We start from the raw sequence: 16,683 nt of genomic DNA, 5'->3' as shown, positions 1-16,683 counted from the left end.
TGGGCTGTCATGATCATGCATTGTGGATAGTCCTTTCCCTATGAGAATCCCAATTCCAAAAAGCTGTTCCCTTGTCCAACCGGGAGACCTAAATCCAGATTGGACAAGATGGTCATCATTTTTGGGGATTTGATCTGCTTTCACAAATTCATGTGTTATTTCCTACCTCCATTTCAGGAAAGAGTAACACCTGTTGGTCAACTCATGCTACAAAGAAATGAGAAAATGATTGTTTTTTTAATAAGTAAAATATAATTAAATCTATCTGCTTCCTTTTTTCCCCCCTCAGGGAAACATTTGGAAGATAGATTGGAGAAGTCCTATACATTTCTTTTCTTTTTTAAAAAAAAAAAGATTTTATTTATTTATTTATTTATTTTAGAGAGATAGAGAGTGTGAGCGGGGAGAGGGGTAGTCGGGGAAGGAAAGGATCTCAAGCCGACTCCAGGCTGAGTGTGGAGCCAGACGCAGGGCTCAGTCTCATGACCCTGATATCATGACCTGAGCCAAAATCAAGAGTCAGATGCTCAACCCAGGTGCTCCAGTCCCATGCATTTCTTAAAGCAGCATCAAACGCTCAGCCAGTGGGTACCTAGCAGAATTTGGGGTAGCCTCTCCTTACCATCACACTGAATGCATGAGAGCCTCTCCACGTGGGGGCTAGGCAAAAATAGAAATTAGATAGTTTTAGTGACTTTTTTAAAGAATTTATATCCAAAGAATAGGGGGTTTTTTGGTCTTCATATTTGTTAAGTCTCAAATGGTGAGGTTTAAGGTGAGGTGTTGCTCTGAGAAAGGATTGATTTTGATCAAACCAAAACAAAACCCAAAATAAAACCCAAAACCCCAAAAAAGTACAAGAAGACATTTTTCTCTGTGAGATTTTCTATTTGAGAGCAGATTTTCCGCAAGATAATGGTGCTTTTTCTTCTCTTCCCCAACTTTCAATCTAAATAATCAAATGGTTATCTCATACTATCAATCAAAGACACAGTACATGTAAGTGGCACCTCATTGTCATAAAAAGTTACATGACTGATGCTAGGTATTGGAAAAGGATTGTAAGCTAAAAACTTAGCAATTGTGACAAAACTTTGTATTACTTGTGAAGGAAAAGATAAATGAATTTCTTTGCTTGCTTCGAACTGCTGAAGTTCCAGTATTCCTTTCAGAAAGACGTCTTTAGATTGTGAATCAATTGCTATATTATTGCTCTGATCATTTCATGGGCTTCTTCAGATCATGCTTTCTAGGTCATCGATGCTTACTCTTTCTGATCTGAGTCTATGTACAACTCTATAAGGTGTTCACCAATCGCAGCTAAATTACTCCATCTGAGTTCGATCTAAAGGCATTATTATATCATATCAGAAAAGACCCAGAGCAATTGCAAGCCATTCTCAGCTTCTGTCAACCACCTGAGTTTCAAGCATGATAATAAATCTGTTTTTTTAAACATTATCAATTATTGTATTATCAAATCCTATGGACAAAGAAAGTCTGGTTCACTCATTATCCAGATTTTTACCAACAAATCACATCAGTCTTGTCCAGTTAATTTTAAAGAATGGGGAAAATTCTCATTTATTCTGGTGGTATGGTTCTATGAAATTGCCATAGACCTATCCAGTGAAATTAAGTTGGTAGGGGTTTTGCGGCACCCTAAAAACTCTACATATGTGCTCCTAATAGACCCTTAACAAACAAAATTAGGTCACTAAGGATCATGTGTCTGTCACCAATATAATTAGACACGTGGATATGTTTGGATGAGGAGGAAGCTAAAACGATACAGCTTCCATATATAGAATGCAAGGGCGACATCATCCATTCTTTTAGATGGATAACCGAGAAAAGTTTTCAGCAAACTGAGAGGAGTTTCTCACTTGCAAAATTGGAAGATGATTTAAAAATGATTTCAAGGGATAATTATGTGGTCTAATAAAATTGCTTTGAAAAGGGAATAAGTGTTCAGAATTCTCAAATCAAATATAACTTCTCTCAACAAATAAAGTTCAGGTTATTTGTTGTTAAATTATTTGGCTTCCTTACATCTAATGTGTGTTGCTCATTGAATGATGGGAGTCTTCATGTTTTTTAATGAATCTCATTTCAGCGCTATGTCAGATATGCAAGTGTGGTTCAACATAACTGTGAACAAATATTATCTTAAATAAATCTATTCTCTGCAGATTTCCAGGTGCTTGTGGGACTGTGGGAGTTTGGTACGTAGACTGTGAACCGCAATCAGGTTTGGCTCAAGATTTGTTGACGCTGCTCTTAGCTAAAGTTTAGCAAATCCCACAGACATTTTGGGCAGGGGATATTTGTTCTTAACCCTCATGCTGAGAAGTCATTTTTACTTTGATTATTTCATCCTAGCTTTGGATTTATTTATTACCTCTTCACATGACTTTAGCTACCCAAACTTTCCAAACACATTGCCCTCACTTGGCGGGTTGTACCACGACCATGACTATGGTCAGCAACACAGTGTACTGGACTTCTGAAATTAAAAACCAGTTCTTCTTGGGGTTCTCAGTGACAGGGCTTGGAAGTAATAAAATGGCAACTGGTTTCCTCTACCACAATTAAGACTATTTCTAAAGGAGGAACTAAAAAGAAGGCGGTCCCTCTGCTTCCTGAAGGGTGCACATTTTAGAATAGGGATAACATATAAGATGAGAAGAACAATGCTATTTTATGGATTAAAACCTTGAGGAAAAATGATTAATTACCCGTTCATCTGACAGTTATTTATAGGGTATCCACTATGTATTCAGACCAGCAATGTGGAAAGACGTCCAGAAAAAAACAAGATGCAATTTTTGCTTTTTAGCATCTAAACAATGCTAGTCAGCATTCTAATTCTTTGCTGTTATTCTTTAATTAATTATGTTATTTGAGTGTAGTTTGACACACAATGTCACTCTGCTAATTCATTTAGCACAAAGAGACGGGAAGGCAAGAGAACACCTTTGAAATGATCTGCATCCGATTCTATTCTCTTAGCTATTGTCCTGCCCATCAGTGAATGATAATATGAACATATTGAAGCAGCACTTTATTGGCCTGGACAAAAAGCAGGTATGATCCTTTTCCAGTCTTTCTTTTGTTTTCTTTACACATAAAAATTAGTTGCTGAATAAGGGCCAACCATCCTTGAAATCTCTGTTCTGAAGCTAGAACAAAACCAACGTCGAGTTCAGTCCTCTACCTTTTTCCTTATTTCTTGAGTTGATAGCAGATCTTGACAGTTTCTATGGCTAAATAGCTACTGAATAGATTCAGCCTGACAGTCTGTAGCTGCTCAAACCCCCTGCTCTTACATGCCTGGTTCCTTGGGTTTTGCATCCTCCTTCCCAGGCTGCAGGACAGTGAGTGAGAAAGGCCAGGAAGTGATGCAGAAACAGGAGGAAGAAGGAAGCTGGGGCTGCAAGCATGATGAAGTTGGTAGGTCTAGAAGACAACATGTTTCAGACAACGACAAAACAGCTCGCTCTTAAGATGTTGGTTCATAAAATATAATTTGTAACATCTACCCAAGAGATAAAAGCCTGTGTTAATAATCCTTTCTGGCTACCTGGTCCTTTCTGTTTCCTCCCTATACTACTTTTATTATTATTATTAGTTATTATTATTATTATTAGTAGTAGTAGTAAGACAGAGAGAAAAAAAGAGAGGGGTGGGAGAGGAACAGAGGGAGAAATACAATTCTAAGCAGGCTCCATGGCCAGTACAGAGTCTCATGGGGGGCTCGACCCCATGACCCTGAGATCATGACCTGAGCCAAAATCAAGAGTCAGTCACAAAACCGACTGAGCTACCTAGGTGCCCCTCTTCTACCTCTATTTACTTTCCTTTTTGCAGCCTATATGAATGTGCTTGGGAACCCAAAGATTGAGGTATCCTAACTCTCGACATATTTGCCCTTTCATTTAAGATCTGTAGACTCACATGGCAGAATCCTTATATTGCTACTCTTACACTGGTCATAGTCAATGTTTTTTGCTTAAGAATAATTCTCCCCATGAGGATGTAGAGAAAAAAGGGCCCTCATGCACTGTTGGTGGAAATGCAAACTGGTACAGCCACTGTGGAAAACAGTAGGGAGGTTCCTCAAAAAATTAAAAATAGAATTACCATATGATCCAGCAATTCCACCACTGGGTATTTACCCAAAGAATATGAAACCACTAATTTGAAAAGATACATGTATCCTTATATTTATTGTAGCATTATTTACACTAGTCAAATTATGGAAGCAGTCCAAGTGTCCATTGATAGATGAATGGATGTAGAAGATGGGTTATATATATCCATTGGAATACTACTCAGCCATAAAAAGAATGAAATCTTGCCATTTGCAACAACATGGATGGATCTAGAGTATAATGTTAAGTGAAATAAACCAATCAAAGAAAGACAAATACTATATGATTTCACTCAAATGTGGAATTTAAGAAACAAAACAAATGAACAAAGAAAAAAGAGAGAAACCAAAAAACAGCCTCTTAACTATAGAGAACACGTTGTCAGAGAGGAAGTGGGTGGGGGGAGAGGTGAAATAGGTGATGGGGATTAAGAGTATACCTACTGTGATGAGCACTGAGTAATGTAAAGAATTTTTGAATCACTATACTGTACACCTGAAAATAATATAACACTGTATGTTAATTATACTGGAATAAAAAAAAGAAGAGTTGTCCTCATATTTTGCTATTAGCTGATGCCAAAATTAGATAATCAAAAGAACATCATGCAGGAAAGGGCTTAATCTAATATTTTAAAATGAGGCAGTCATCACTAGCAGTCTTTTTTTTTTTTAAGTATTATGATATTTTGTGCTTTATTTCTTTTCCTAGAATGACTTTATTATGGGCCACAGTCTTGACATTTACCCTTAATGAGAGGACAGAGAAAAGGTACAGGAGATGTATGATCTTCAGTGTCCCCACTATCTTATATTGATCATGGGCAGGACAGATGATTGCCACCACCATCTCGAGGCAGATGGCTACCAGAACCCTTCTAGTGGGCAGTGAAGGAGGAATGGATGCCCCTTTTGGTTAAAACAGACAATATTTTGAGAAGAAAGACAAATGATTAGAATCACTACTGCATGATCTCTCTTCTTCTTACCTAACCTATCTTATTTTCTTCTCTTTTGGAAACATCGCTCTAAACTTCAAGAATAAGCATTTCAAAGATCATTTCAAGTAAGTGCAAGAATAAGAAAATCTTAGCCTAATGGGCTCAAGGAGTCTCTCTGACCCAAACAATGGCTTCTTAGTTTCCTTGTTCCTCAGTTCTTTTCCCCAAACATCTCTTTCCTTCTGCCCCAGTTTCTTTTATGTTTCTCTCTGGATGATCTTGAGGCAACATCTTTAATCATGGAATAGGAATATGCAATGGACTTTTAAGCAAATATGTAAATAAAAAGAAAATAATTGGCAATAAAGGATAAGATTATAGGGCTGGGATGAAGTGCAGGGGGAACCAGTGGCACAGTGCCCCAGAGTGGTCTTTGTCTACTAGTATCCATTCTGGATCCATAGGTGAAACACACAGGACTTCTGTCCATTGGCTTCCCAAGGGATTCCCCAAGCTCTGAATTGGTACAGTCAGGGCGAAGGCTGTTATGACACAGAAAAGAGAGCCTTTCCCTTAGATACTGGTGCCAGCTTCTTCAACAGACCCTTTAAGAATGCCTGTCATGGGCTGGCAGCAGGCAGCTTGGATCTAACTGTGAAAGTAGATAAAGTGGCTTCTCAGAGCAGAATTTCCACTCCAGGGAATGGGGGATCCCCTGGGTTGAGGAGTTAAAGGAAAATTGCCTGTGGCCTGTCAGTTGGTGGTCTGCTGGGGAGTCTGTTTCATCTCCATTCCTAATTAAAGCCCAAATTAAACCCAGTCAAATGTTCACATGAAAAGCCCCACAAGAATGTGTTTCCAGATTCCATCAATTCAAAAGAGTCTCATGTGTAAATCCCTAACTCAAATGTCTGACCCACTTATATCCACTTTCCCCCAAGACTTCTGGAGAAGAGTTACGCAGCTGTCAATGTACAGAGAGCAATTTGCCTGGATTATTAATTTCCCTTTTAGTGAACTGCATAACAGAAATTATTCTACTCAGTTGAATGAGTCTGTAAGTGTAGGGGGATGGCAGAAGAGATTTGATGAAGGAAGATTCAGGGATGACCAAAGTTCTTATTCTAGAAAAGGAGCAGAAGTAATAAGTTTGATTGTGGGGAAGTGAATTTAAGCTTCCAGGGTGAGTAGAAAATGAGATCTGGATTCTAAGAGCAAGGTAAAGATTGTAAGTTAAAAATGGGGGTTAGGAGTACCATCGAGGCATGAGGGTAAATTAGATGAGTGTGAGAAAATACAGGACAAAAGGGCTGAGGTCGTCTTGTGGATGCAACTATACATGGATACTGAGAAGCCTGCTGCCTACTGCAAGCCAATCACTTGCTGGCCCAGTCATTTCTCCATACCCAATATGGGGCACAGAAACCTCCTCAGAGCATAGGACTCACCAGTAGAAACCTTCCATAAAACGACTCATTAAAAGGCTTGGTTTCTCCCCATCCATCACAGGCCAAAACAGGTTCCAAGGCAACCAGAATTCCAAACACAATAATGTAGGAGAAAACAGCCAGTAAAGGGGTGGTATCCCTGTTTATTCCTCCCCTGCCCCACAGCCTATAAAAGATTTACTTATTATGCACAAGGTAGAGGACTGGAGAGTCTCCAAGGCCACTCTGCCAAGGATCCATTTTGCTTATCACAATACATTGAGTGTCTTTACTTCAAAATTCCCGGCCCACCCCTTTATACATCCCCTCAGTGGGCTCAGTTGTGGCAGAAGAGGTTGAAAGGCAGGTGTCCAGGGAAACTCACCCTGGGGTCTCTCTCCAGCTGCTGCTTGTGATGTAGGCTGCGTCTTCTCTTGGCCTTTGCAAGGCCATTGTGATAAAAGTGGTACAGGCCTTCAGTGAAAGGAAGCTGTGGAGAGTCAAACAGACATAAGAATAATCAGTTTCTGGGGGTGGCCCTGGGACAGGGAAACCAAAGCTGGGGCTGCATGCAAGGGCTCCATGGGATGGGATGTATATGAGAAAACTGGCAACTTCCTATCTCACTTGGACTTCTATTTCCCTATCACTGTGCTTTTGTTTTCTCTACTTTTTCTTATATACTGCCCATTCACTTCTCTTCCTCAAATACCTTCTACTCTTTCCTCTATTTCTTTAATTTCTACCCATTTAAAAAAATTTCTTCCTCCATGGAACCCACACCAAGTTCTCCATTCTCTTCTCTTGAACTAGTATTTCCACTCTATGTCTGATTGCTCCAGAATTGTATTGTGACCTACTCCTGTCTTCACAGCTGGATTATCTGTCCTATATCTTAGGCTTTCTCTGTGACTCCTTGATGTCTTTCATCATATTGGGCACAGTGCAACCATCTAAATCTAGTACGCACCTGTTGGATGATGGGCCAAATTTCCCTCTGTCTCCCTATCCAAAGGATCCTTGGGATTAGGTATGGGTGTTACAGCTAGTTGGAGAAACCATAATAATTAGAGCTTGTCTGCTGCTTAGGGCCTGGCAGATAAGGAAGCTGAAGATTAGAGACTCTAAATAAATTGCTTAAGTTCTTCCCAAGTACAAGAATCTGAGAGAACCTAAGGAAGACTGTCACTTATCCTGTGGTAAAATTATGTTTGGGGGCTTATAATGTATAAAGATGTATTAGTACTACAATAATAACACAATAGATGGGAAAAGAATCATAGCTATACTGGAGCAAAGTTTTTGCATTCTTTTGAAATTAAGTTGGTATTAATCTGTTTAAATTATTTATTGTTTAAGTTATTTATTGTAATCTGCAATAACTACAAATATATAGTAAAATAAGCAACAAGGTAATTAAAAGTGTGCACTAAAATATTTAACACAAAAAGGCCATTATGAAAGAATAGAAGAAAAAAGTTTATAAGACATATAGAAAGCACATAGTAAAATGGCAAGTGTGAATATCTTTTAAGTATTACATTAAATGTAAATGGATTGAAAATTACAATAAAAAGACAGATTACAGAATGAATGAAAAAAAAAAAAACACCCAACCCCATTATTCAACTATAGGCTATCTACAAGAGATACACTTTAGATTCAAATACATAAATGGGTTAAAGTCAAGAGATGTAAAAAGATATATGGTACAAAGAGTAACCAAAAGAGAGGAGGACTGATTATACATATAGTAGATATAATTGATTTTAACAAAGAATGTTACTACAGACAAGGAATGACATTTTATGGTGATAAAAGAGTTAACACATCAAACAGACAGATAATTATAAATACATATGCAGGTAACAACAAAGTCCCCTTCACAAAACAAAAACTGACAAATCAACGGGAGAAATAGACAATGCATCAATAACAGTTGGAGACTTCAATAGCCCAGTTTCAAAAATAGGTAGAACAAGTATGCAGACCAAAAAGTAAACTGAAGTCTTGAACAAAACCAAAAACCAACTAAACCTAAGAGACATTTATGGAATATTCTACCCAACTATAGCAGAATTCATTGTCTTCTCAAGTACACATGGAACATTCTCCAAGATAGATCATATATTAGGCCACAAATCAAGCTTCAATAAATGTAAAAGGAGTAAAATAACACAAAGTATGTTATCTGATCACAATTTCTAATTACATTAAAAATGAATAATAGATGAAACATTTGGAAATTTGGGAAACAACCTACTCTTAAATAATCAATGGGTCAAAGAAGAAATCACACTGACTATTCCAAAATACTTTGAGATGCATGAAAACAAAATACAGAATTTAAAAACTTTGGGGGTACAGTTAAAGCAGTACTTAGAGGGAAATGTTTACAGAAGTTATATCAATCCTTCAGAAACTCTTCCAAAAAAATGGAAAATGAAGGAACACTTCCCAACTCATTCATCAAGGCCAATATTACCTTCAAATGAGAACCAGACAAAGATATCACAAGAAAAGAAAACTGCATACCACTATTCTTAACAAATACCAGCCCATAAATCCTCATCAAAACACTAGCAAACTGAATCCAGCAATGTATACAAATGATTATATACCATCATCAAGTGGGATTTATCCTAGGAATGTGAAGTTGTTTTAACAGCTGAAAATCAGTTAATATAACAATATCAATTGACTAAAGGACAAAACCACATGATTATCTCAATAAATGCTTTTTTAAAAAAGTATTTATTTAAAATCCAATGTCTAATGATCTTTTTATGTTAAAACATTCAAAAAACTTAGAATGAAAGAGAATTTCCTTAATCTGATAAATGTATCTATGAAAACAAACAGCCAGCATCATGATTAACATTGAAAGGCTGAATGCTTTCCCCTTAAGATCAGAGCAAGACAAGCTTGTCTGCTCTTGCTGCTTATATTCAACAGTGTACTGGTGGTTCCAGCCAGGACAATCAGGCAAGAAATAGAAATAAAGGCATCCAGATTGGAAAGAAGAAAAAAATTATCTCTATTTGCAGAAGACATTATCTTGTACATAGAAATTCCTGAGAAATCTGGGGCACCTGGGTGGCACAGCAGTTAAGTGTCTGCCTTTGGCTCAGGGCATGATCCCAGCATTATGGGATCGAGCCCCACGTCAGGCTCCTCTGCTATGAGGCTGCTTCTTCCTCTCCCACTCCCCCTGCTTGTGTTCCCTCTCTCGCTGGCTGTCTCTATCTCTGTCAAATAAATAAATAAAATCTTAAAAAAAAAAAAAAGAAATTCCTGAGAAATCCACCAAAAAAAACCTATTCAAATTAACAAATGAGTTCAGTGTGGTTATAAGATATAAAATTAACATACAAAAATCAATTATAGTTCTATATGCTACCTATGACCTATCCAAGAATAGAATTAAGAAAACAACTTCATTTACCATAACATCAAATAAGTAAAATACTTGAGAATAAATTTAGCAAAAGAATTACAAGACTTGTACCCTGAAAAGTACAAAACATCATTGAAAGGAATTAAAGAAGATATAAATAAATGAAAAGACATCCCATGTTCATGGATTTTTTAAGATGGTAATATTCCCCATATTTGCTGATCCTAAAATTCATAGGGAAATGCACAGGACCACAAATAGCCAAAGCAATCTCCAAAAAGAACAAAGTTGGAGGACTCACACTTTCTCATTTCAAAACTTAATACAAAGCTACAGTAATCAAAACAGTCTGGTATTGGCATAAGGAGAGACATAGAGTTCAATGGTATAAAATTGAGAGTCCAGAAATAATTTATAGTAACTTCTGGTTAATTGACTTTAACCTTGGCACTATGAAAATTCAATGGGAAAAAGTAGTCTTTTCAACAAGTCATCCTTGGAAAAATGAGTATCTACACAAAAAGAATAAATTTGGATCCCTATCTCACACCACATAAAAATTTTAACTCAAAATTATTTATAACCCTAAATGTAAGAAGTGAAGCTCTACAAATCTTAGAATAAAATTCAGAAGTAAATATTCATGACTTTAGGCTAGGCAATGACTTCTTAGATGTGACACCAAAAGTACAAAGGATAAAAAACCCTCCAAAATCAGACTTCATTAAAATTAAGAATGTTTGTGCTTCAAAGGAAATCATCAAGAAAATGAAAAAACAACCCACAACATGAGATAAAATGTTATCAAATCATATCTATGATAAGGGATTCATGCCAGAATATATTAAGAACAATTCAGCAATAAAGTCAAATAACTCAATTTAAAAATGTGCAAAAGATTTGAATATGTATTCTCCAAAAAAGATACATAAATGACCAATAAACACACGAGAAGTTGTTCAGCATCATTAGTCATTAGAGAATTACAAATCAAAACCACGATGAGATATCACTTTATACCCACTGGAAAAAACAAAAATAAAAACAAAAACTATAAAAACCAGCAAGTGTTGGTGACAATGTGTGAAAGAATTTGAACCCTTACATATTGCTTGTGGATAGTGAAATGGCACAGCCATTTTGGAAAACACTTTGGCAGTTGTTCAAAATGTTAAAATGTTAAAGAATTGATCCAGCAATTCTAATCACAGGTGTATATTTAAGAGAAATGAAAGCATATGTCTACACAAAGACATGCACAGAAATTTTCTTAGTAGCACTATTCACAATATATAAAAACTAGAAACAACCCAATGATGAATGGATGAGCAAAATGTGGTCTGTAGATACAATGGAATGTTATTGGAGAACAAAAAGGATTTAAGTATTGTTACATTCTACAATACAGATGAAACTTAAAAACTAAAGGCTAAGTGAAAGAAACTAGACCAAAAAAAATAAAAAAAGCCACATATTGTATCATTTCCTTTATATGTAATGTCCAGAACAGATAAACACATAGAAATACAAAGTAAATTAGTGTTTACATCAGGGGCTAAGAGGAGGCAGAGTAATTGATAATGGTACAGGGTTCCTTTTGCAGATGATCAAAATGTTCTAAAAGTAGATCATGATAAGATATCACAACTTTTTGTATATATTAAAAATCACCAAATTGTACATTTTGAAAGGGCAAATTTTATGATTTGTGAATTATGTTTCAATAAAAATGTTATTTTAAAAATGCTGTGATGAACAGCCTTGTAAATGTCACTATATGCATAGATGAGAGTTTTCTTGAAGGATATAGCCCAGGAATTCAATCATTTAATTAGAGATTATGAACATTAGCATTTTTTAAAAGATCTTATTTATTTGAGAGAAAGAGAGAGAATGAGCGTGTGAGCATGAGCAGGGAGAGAGGCAGAGGGAGAAGCAGACTCCCCGATGCCCGGCTCCATCCCATGACCCTGAGATCATGACCTGAGCTGAAGGCTGACGCTTAGCCAACTGAGCCACCTAGGCGCCCCTGAACGTTCACATTTTGATAAATATCCCCCCAAATTTTCCTATCGAGTTGTATAAGAAAACCAAAAAATGAGAATAAAAATATCCATTGTCCATTACTTTCAATAACACTGGGCATTTTAATTCTGCCTATTTGATAAACAAAATATTCCATCTTATTTGGATTTCTTTAATTGTTTTTAAAGTCTAAACATCTTTCCCTATGTTTATTAAACATTTAAATCCTTCTCTTTGAATTGTCTGTTTGTGTCTTTCATGCCTTTTGCTATTGCTTCTCATAAGCCAGGTGCTGTGTTTTGCCTGGAGATGCAAGGATAAATATGACATGAAACTAGCTCTCAATCCACCAGGGAAGGCCTATTTACACACAGCAGCATATAAATGGTACTCTGTGATGGAATGATTTAAGAGCATGAGTTCTGGGGTGCCGTTGTTTAAATTCTGGCTCTTCCACTTAACATGACCTTCTGGCAAGTTATTTAACCCTTCCGGGCCTCAAGTTACTCACTTATAAAATAGGAGTGTCTCCTTTTCACGTTGTCTGAGAATTAAGTGAAATAATGCATGGAAGGCTCTTGGAATAATGCCTGGAACGTAGTGGCACTCAGTAAGTATTAGCAAGTATTTTTAGTTAGAGTACAGTGTGCTCCAACACAGTTATAGGCAAGGTGCCATTAGAACCTGAAGGAGAGATTATTTCAGTCAGAGGGATATCTGGGGAATGTTTCATGAAATTTCTGGAGGAAGAGAAGGTATTCAGACAAAGGGAATATTTTCATTTTTACTAAAGTATGTATTTTCCTAATGTTTCCATTTTGAAGAGTGTGGTTATTTTTAAAACATAGGTGCGAGTTCTTTGACAGTCTTCCCATCAAGAGATGGAGTACATGATCTCAACTCTTGAATCTGGGGGAATGTGACTGGTTTGATCAAAAGAGTATGGTGAAAATGATGTGACTTTTGAGGCTAGGTCATAAGAGGCCATGTGACTTCTGCCTTGTTCATCAGAACACTTTCTTTTAAAGTCCTGATCTGCCATTTAAGATGTTCAACTACTCCCAGGCTGCCATGCTATGAAGAAGCCCAAGCAACTTTGGGAGCCTTGTGGAGGACTTTGGTTGACAAGCTCGGTTGGGCCATGTCTTCAAGTCACTCCATTTTGGGTGCTAAATATATAAATGAGGAAGTTTTGGATGATCCCAGACTCCAGGCATGCTAATCATCCTTCAGCTACGAAGTCTTCCCAACTGAATTCCTATGTGGACGCTCAGCAAGCCATCCAGACAGTGCCATGCCTGAATTTCTGATTCCAATTCCATGAACATAATAAAATGGCTGTTGTTTCGTACTACCAAGCTCTAGGTTGGTGTGTTACTCTGCAACAGATAACAAGAAACAAATAGCTGGCTAAAAATGAGTTTTGTTCCCTCAGCTTTTAGGACTTTGCAAACTTGAAATTCTACACTATTGGTTCTGTCTGTTAATTGGTGATACCAGCCTGGAACAGCTCCATTAGGGTCCCTCAAGTGACCTTGCTGGTACAGTGGAGAGGTGGCCTTGGGGTCAGAGCAGCAGATACTGGGTGAACTTCAAGGGCACAGCAAACTTGTCTAGGAGTCTGCTGTGTGAATGAAAATCTTTTGGAACACTGCAGCTTTTGTGATTTAGTTCCTGTTCATTAAAATCACATTCTTCAGGGCAAATTAAACATAAATATTTCATGTGCATTTTCCAGGCTCAGTGGTTCTCGAACGTTTTTTTCCACTTAACTCCACTGATATACTCAGGATAATGTCAAGATTTGACTTTAAAAGTGAGGGTTGGTGGAGGACGGAAAAGGAAAGAAAAATGTAAGTGTGCTGACCTTTTGCTTTCCAAAGACTTGTGCCTCTGACCACTGTCAGGTGGTATGAACTTGGGAGTTCTGTTTCCTGTTGTGGGAGGCGTGATGAATCTGAGAATTTTTAACATGAGCAAGGACTTTGAAGTTATCTAGCACCAGTGAGGATTGGAGGGACATTATTTTGGCTTTGTTTTACTGATTTTCAGAAAGTAATGGGGGCAAAGGAAAACCCTTCCTTACAGTGGAATCCCAACTAATAAATGTGGAAGTAATGATAGAAATGGATACCACCCTTTAGGAAATACCATGGTAATAATTGTGGCTGGCAAGCATCAGCAATGATACTAAACTTAGTGGGTGAAATATAATGATAAATAAAGAGAAATAATATCTTTATAGTGGAGAAATCCGAGAGACGCTGTTTTAAAGAAGTGATCAAGTTAACCTCACCAGAGATGAAATGTATCAAAATCATGTCCCTCATGATATGGTGCACCAAGAAGAAGACAATATCACTTATGTGATTGCATATCCTGGATTGGATCCCAGATCAGTAGAAAGGACATTAGTGAGAAAAATTTGAACAAAGTCTGTAGATTAATTAGTAATAGTGTATCAGTTATTTTCCTGGCTTTGGTATTTGTGCTATGGTTATGTAAGATGTTAACTTGGGAAAGGTTAGAATCAGGCAGTATCTTTCTTTTTGTGACTGGTTTATTTCACTCAGCACAATATCTTCAAGGTTCACCCATGTGTGGCATGTGTCAGAATTTGTTCCCTCTTTAAGGCTGAATATGCCTTAAGCGTATATTGTGTATTGATGAATACCCGGGTTGCTTCCACCTTTTGGCCATTATGAACCATGCCACTATGAACACGTGTGTGCATGTGATACTTTTGAAAAAAAAAAAAAGTTAAGTCTAAAGTTATCTCCAAATTGAAATTTTAAAAATGTAAAAATATTTTAAAAATTAAATTGGCATGTCCTTAAGAGGACATTCAAGCCAGAGGCCCCACCACATCCTATTGTCAGGTACAGAGGTCATTTCAATGGTTATGCTACCTGAAGGCAATTGGATTGCACCTTGGCTCAGTCTAATCATTTCATTTTATAAAATGAGAAAAGGCTCTGGCTCAGGGAAGGGCAGGGCTCTCCCAGTTGAGAAGGAGCTCCTGGCCAACTGGAAATCAGCACCCTTCCCATCATGCTGCTTCCACTGCAGACTCAGCCTATGCCTCAGCCACCTTTGCAACTATGGCTAGGAATCCAAGAGTTTGCAGGCTGGAATTCCTAATGAAGATAGGTGTGACCGCAAGATAGCCAAGCTGGTGAGTGACATCCCCTCTGCGATGTCCTTGGGGCCCAAGACCTGGGATTCTTTGATTAGGGGCACTGTCGTGGCTAGGTTAGAGATGGAGCTAACTGGTCTTATGGAGCTGAAACTGGAAAGTGGCAATGAACAGGCAAATTGACTGATCACAGACCTAATGGAAGATTGGTCTCCAGGCATTTGTTATTTTTTGGTGTTGTTCTGAGGAGATCAGTGTGCAAGCATGAGGCCACCACAAGCAGAGAAAGACAGATGCTGTATAGTTTACAGTAGTATAAGGTTGCTGCCTACACAGACCTCGATGATGTAATGCTCATGCATTCCCCAGTTTTTCAAGTAGAATGCTAATCTTAGAAATAGAAAAGCCATATTAGAAATAGTCTTAGGTCCCCAAACACTCACCTGAGTGTTCCTGTAACAAACCTCTCATATACACCAGCACTTAGTGTATTTTCAAATGTTTTCTTCACTTACACACAAACGCGCACGTGCGCGCACACACACACACACACACACTTCTTTTATACCATCACCTTTTTTTCTTAGGCAAAATATGCTTGGTTCCAGAAGGAAGGAGAAAAACAAGTGAAAGAAGAATTTACAGCAAATTGTCAGCTTGAAAGTTCAGGCTGGGTGACAGTATAATAACGTTGCTAGCTCAGACTTGCAGAGTTTTTAGAAATTCTCATTATGCCGCAAAATTTTATGGATCCCAGCAACACTTCCTATTGCCTTTCTCCCTTCCCTCTTGCTTCCTTTCCCCCCTGATAACCATGGCTCCAAGCTTAAGCTCTTCTCTGAACCCACACATTCCCAATCCTCTACGGGAGGGAACCTCAGGGAGCTGGCAGCCAATTATGAACCGATCAAAAGGCATGTGAAATCCTCCCAGAACCCACTGCCTGCTTTCCTTTGGACCAGAGTTTTACCCATTTACACAACCCGTGGATGCTCCAGAAGGGCTGTAAGCATGGCCTCCACCCCAAATTTTGTGCTTCTATGCATTTGCTTGTTCTTAGCAGAGCCCACAGCTTCTGAGAGATTCTCAAATGGGTCCAGAGCCTCCAGACAGTTAAGACTGTCTGGTTTAGGCCCATTATATTATTTGCTTACTTTCTTTGCATTTGTCCATTATGCTGATTTTCAGGATGCTCAATCAGGCTAAGTTGGGAGTCTAGTTTGATAGAACATTAGATGTCATTCCACATAGAAAGATTTTTATAATTTTATTATCAAGAGGAGCTGCTGTCAAGAGGTTTAAGGAATAAAAACTGGGAAACAAAAACAATATATCAAGGACTGAAAATGGCTCAGCTGATAATGGCTTATCAATTTCATTTTGGGCCCTGCATTTTGTAGACAGATCTAGGCTCTGCCTTACGCTGACATTTCTTCAGACCATTCTTAATTCTCCTGGATCGCATGCAATCTCTGCAGTGGCACTAAGGATGGGGAGAATGGGGAGGGGGTGGGGGAGTCCCAGGCTCTACCCTACAGGTACTTAGAGGCCAGTGAGGAAATGCACAAACAGGAAAATTATATTGTGTAGTGGACAGAACCATA

The 16,683-nt window shown here is 37.9% G+C and overlaps 1 protein-coding gene across 1 annotated transcript in view; it reads right to left on the bottom strand.

The window, feature by feature from the left end:
* PCSK2 (proprotein convertase subtilisin/kexin type 2) overlaps positions 1 to 16,683 on the bottom strand; it is a 249,610-nt gene that overhangs the window by 207,444 nt on the left and 25,483 nt on the right. Inside the window, exon 2 of the mRNA XM_087853760.1 lies at positions 6,907 to 7,011. Coding sequence (XP_087709886.1) covers positions 6,907 to 7,011 — 105 coding nt within the window. The remainder of the gene's footprint in view (positions 1 to 6,906; positions 7,012 to 16,683) is intronic.

This window comes from Ursus americanus, chromosome 22, assembly GCF_024610735.1.
Source record: "Ursus americanus isolate L20-20 chromosome 22, mUrsAme1.1.p, whole genome shotgun sequence".
In the NCBI taxonomy this organism is placed as follows: Eukaryota; Metazoa; Chordata; class Mammalia; order Carnivora; family Ursidae; genus Ursus; species Ursus americanus.
The sequence above is the reverse complement of the archived record's forward strand: the minus strand, read 5'-3'. Positions and strand labels throughout refer to the sequence as shown.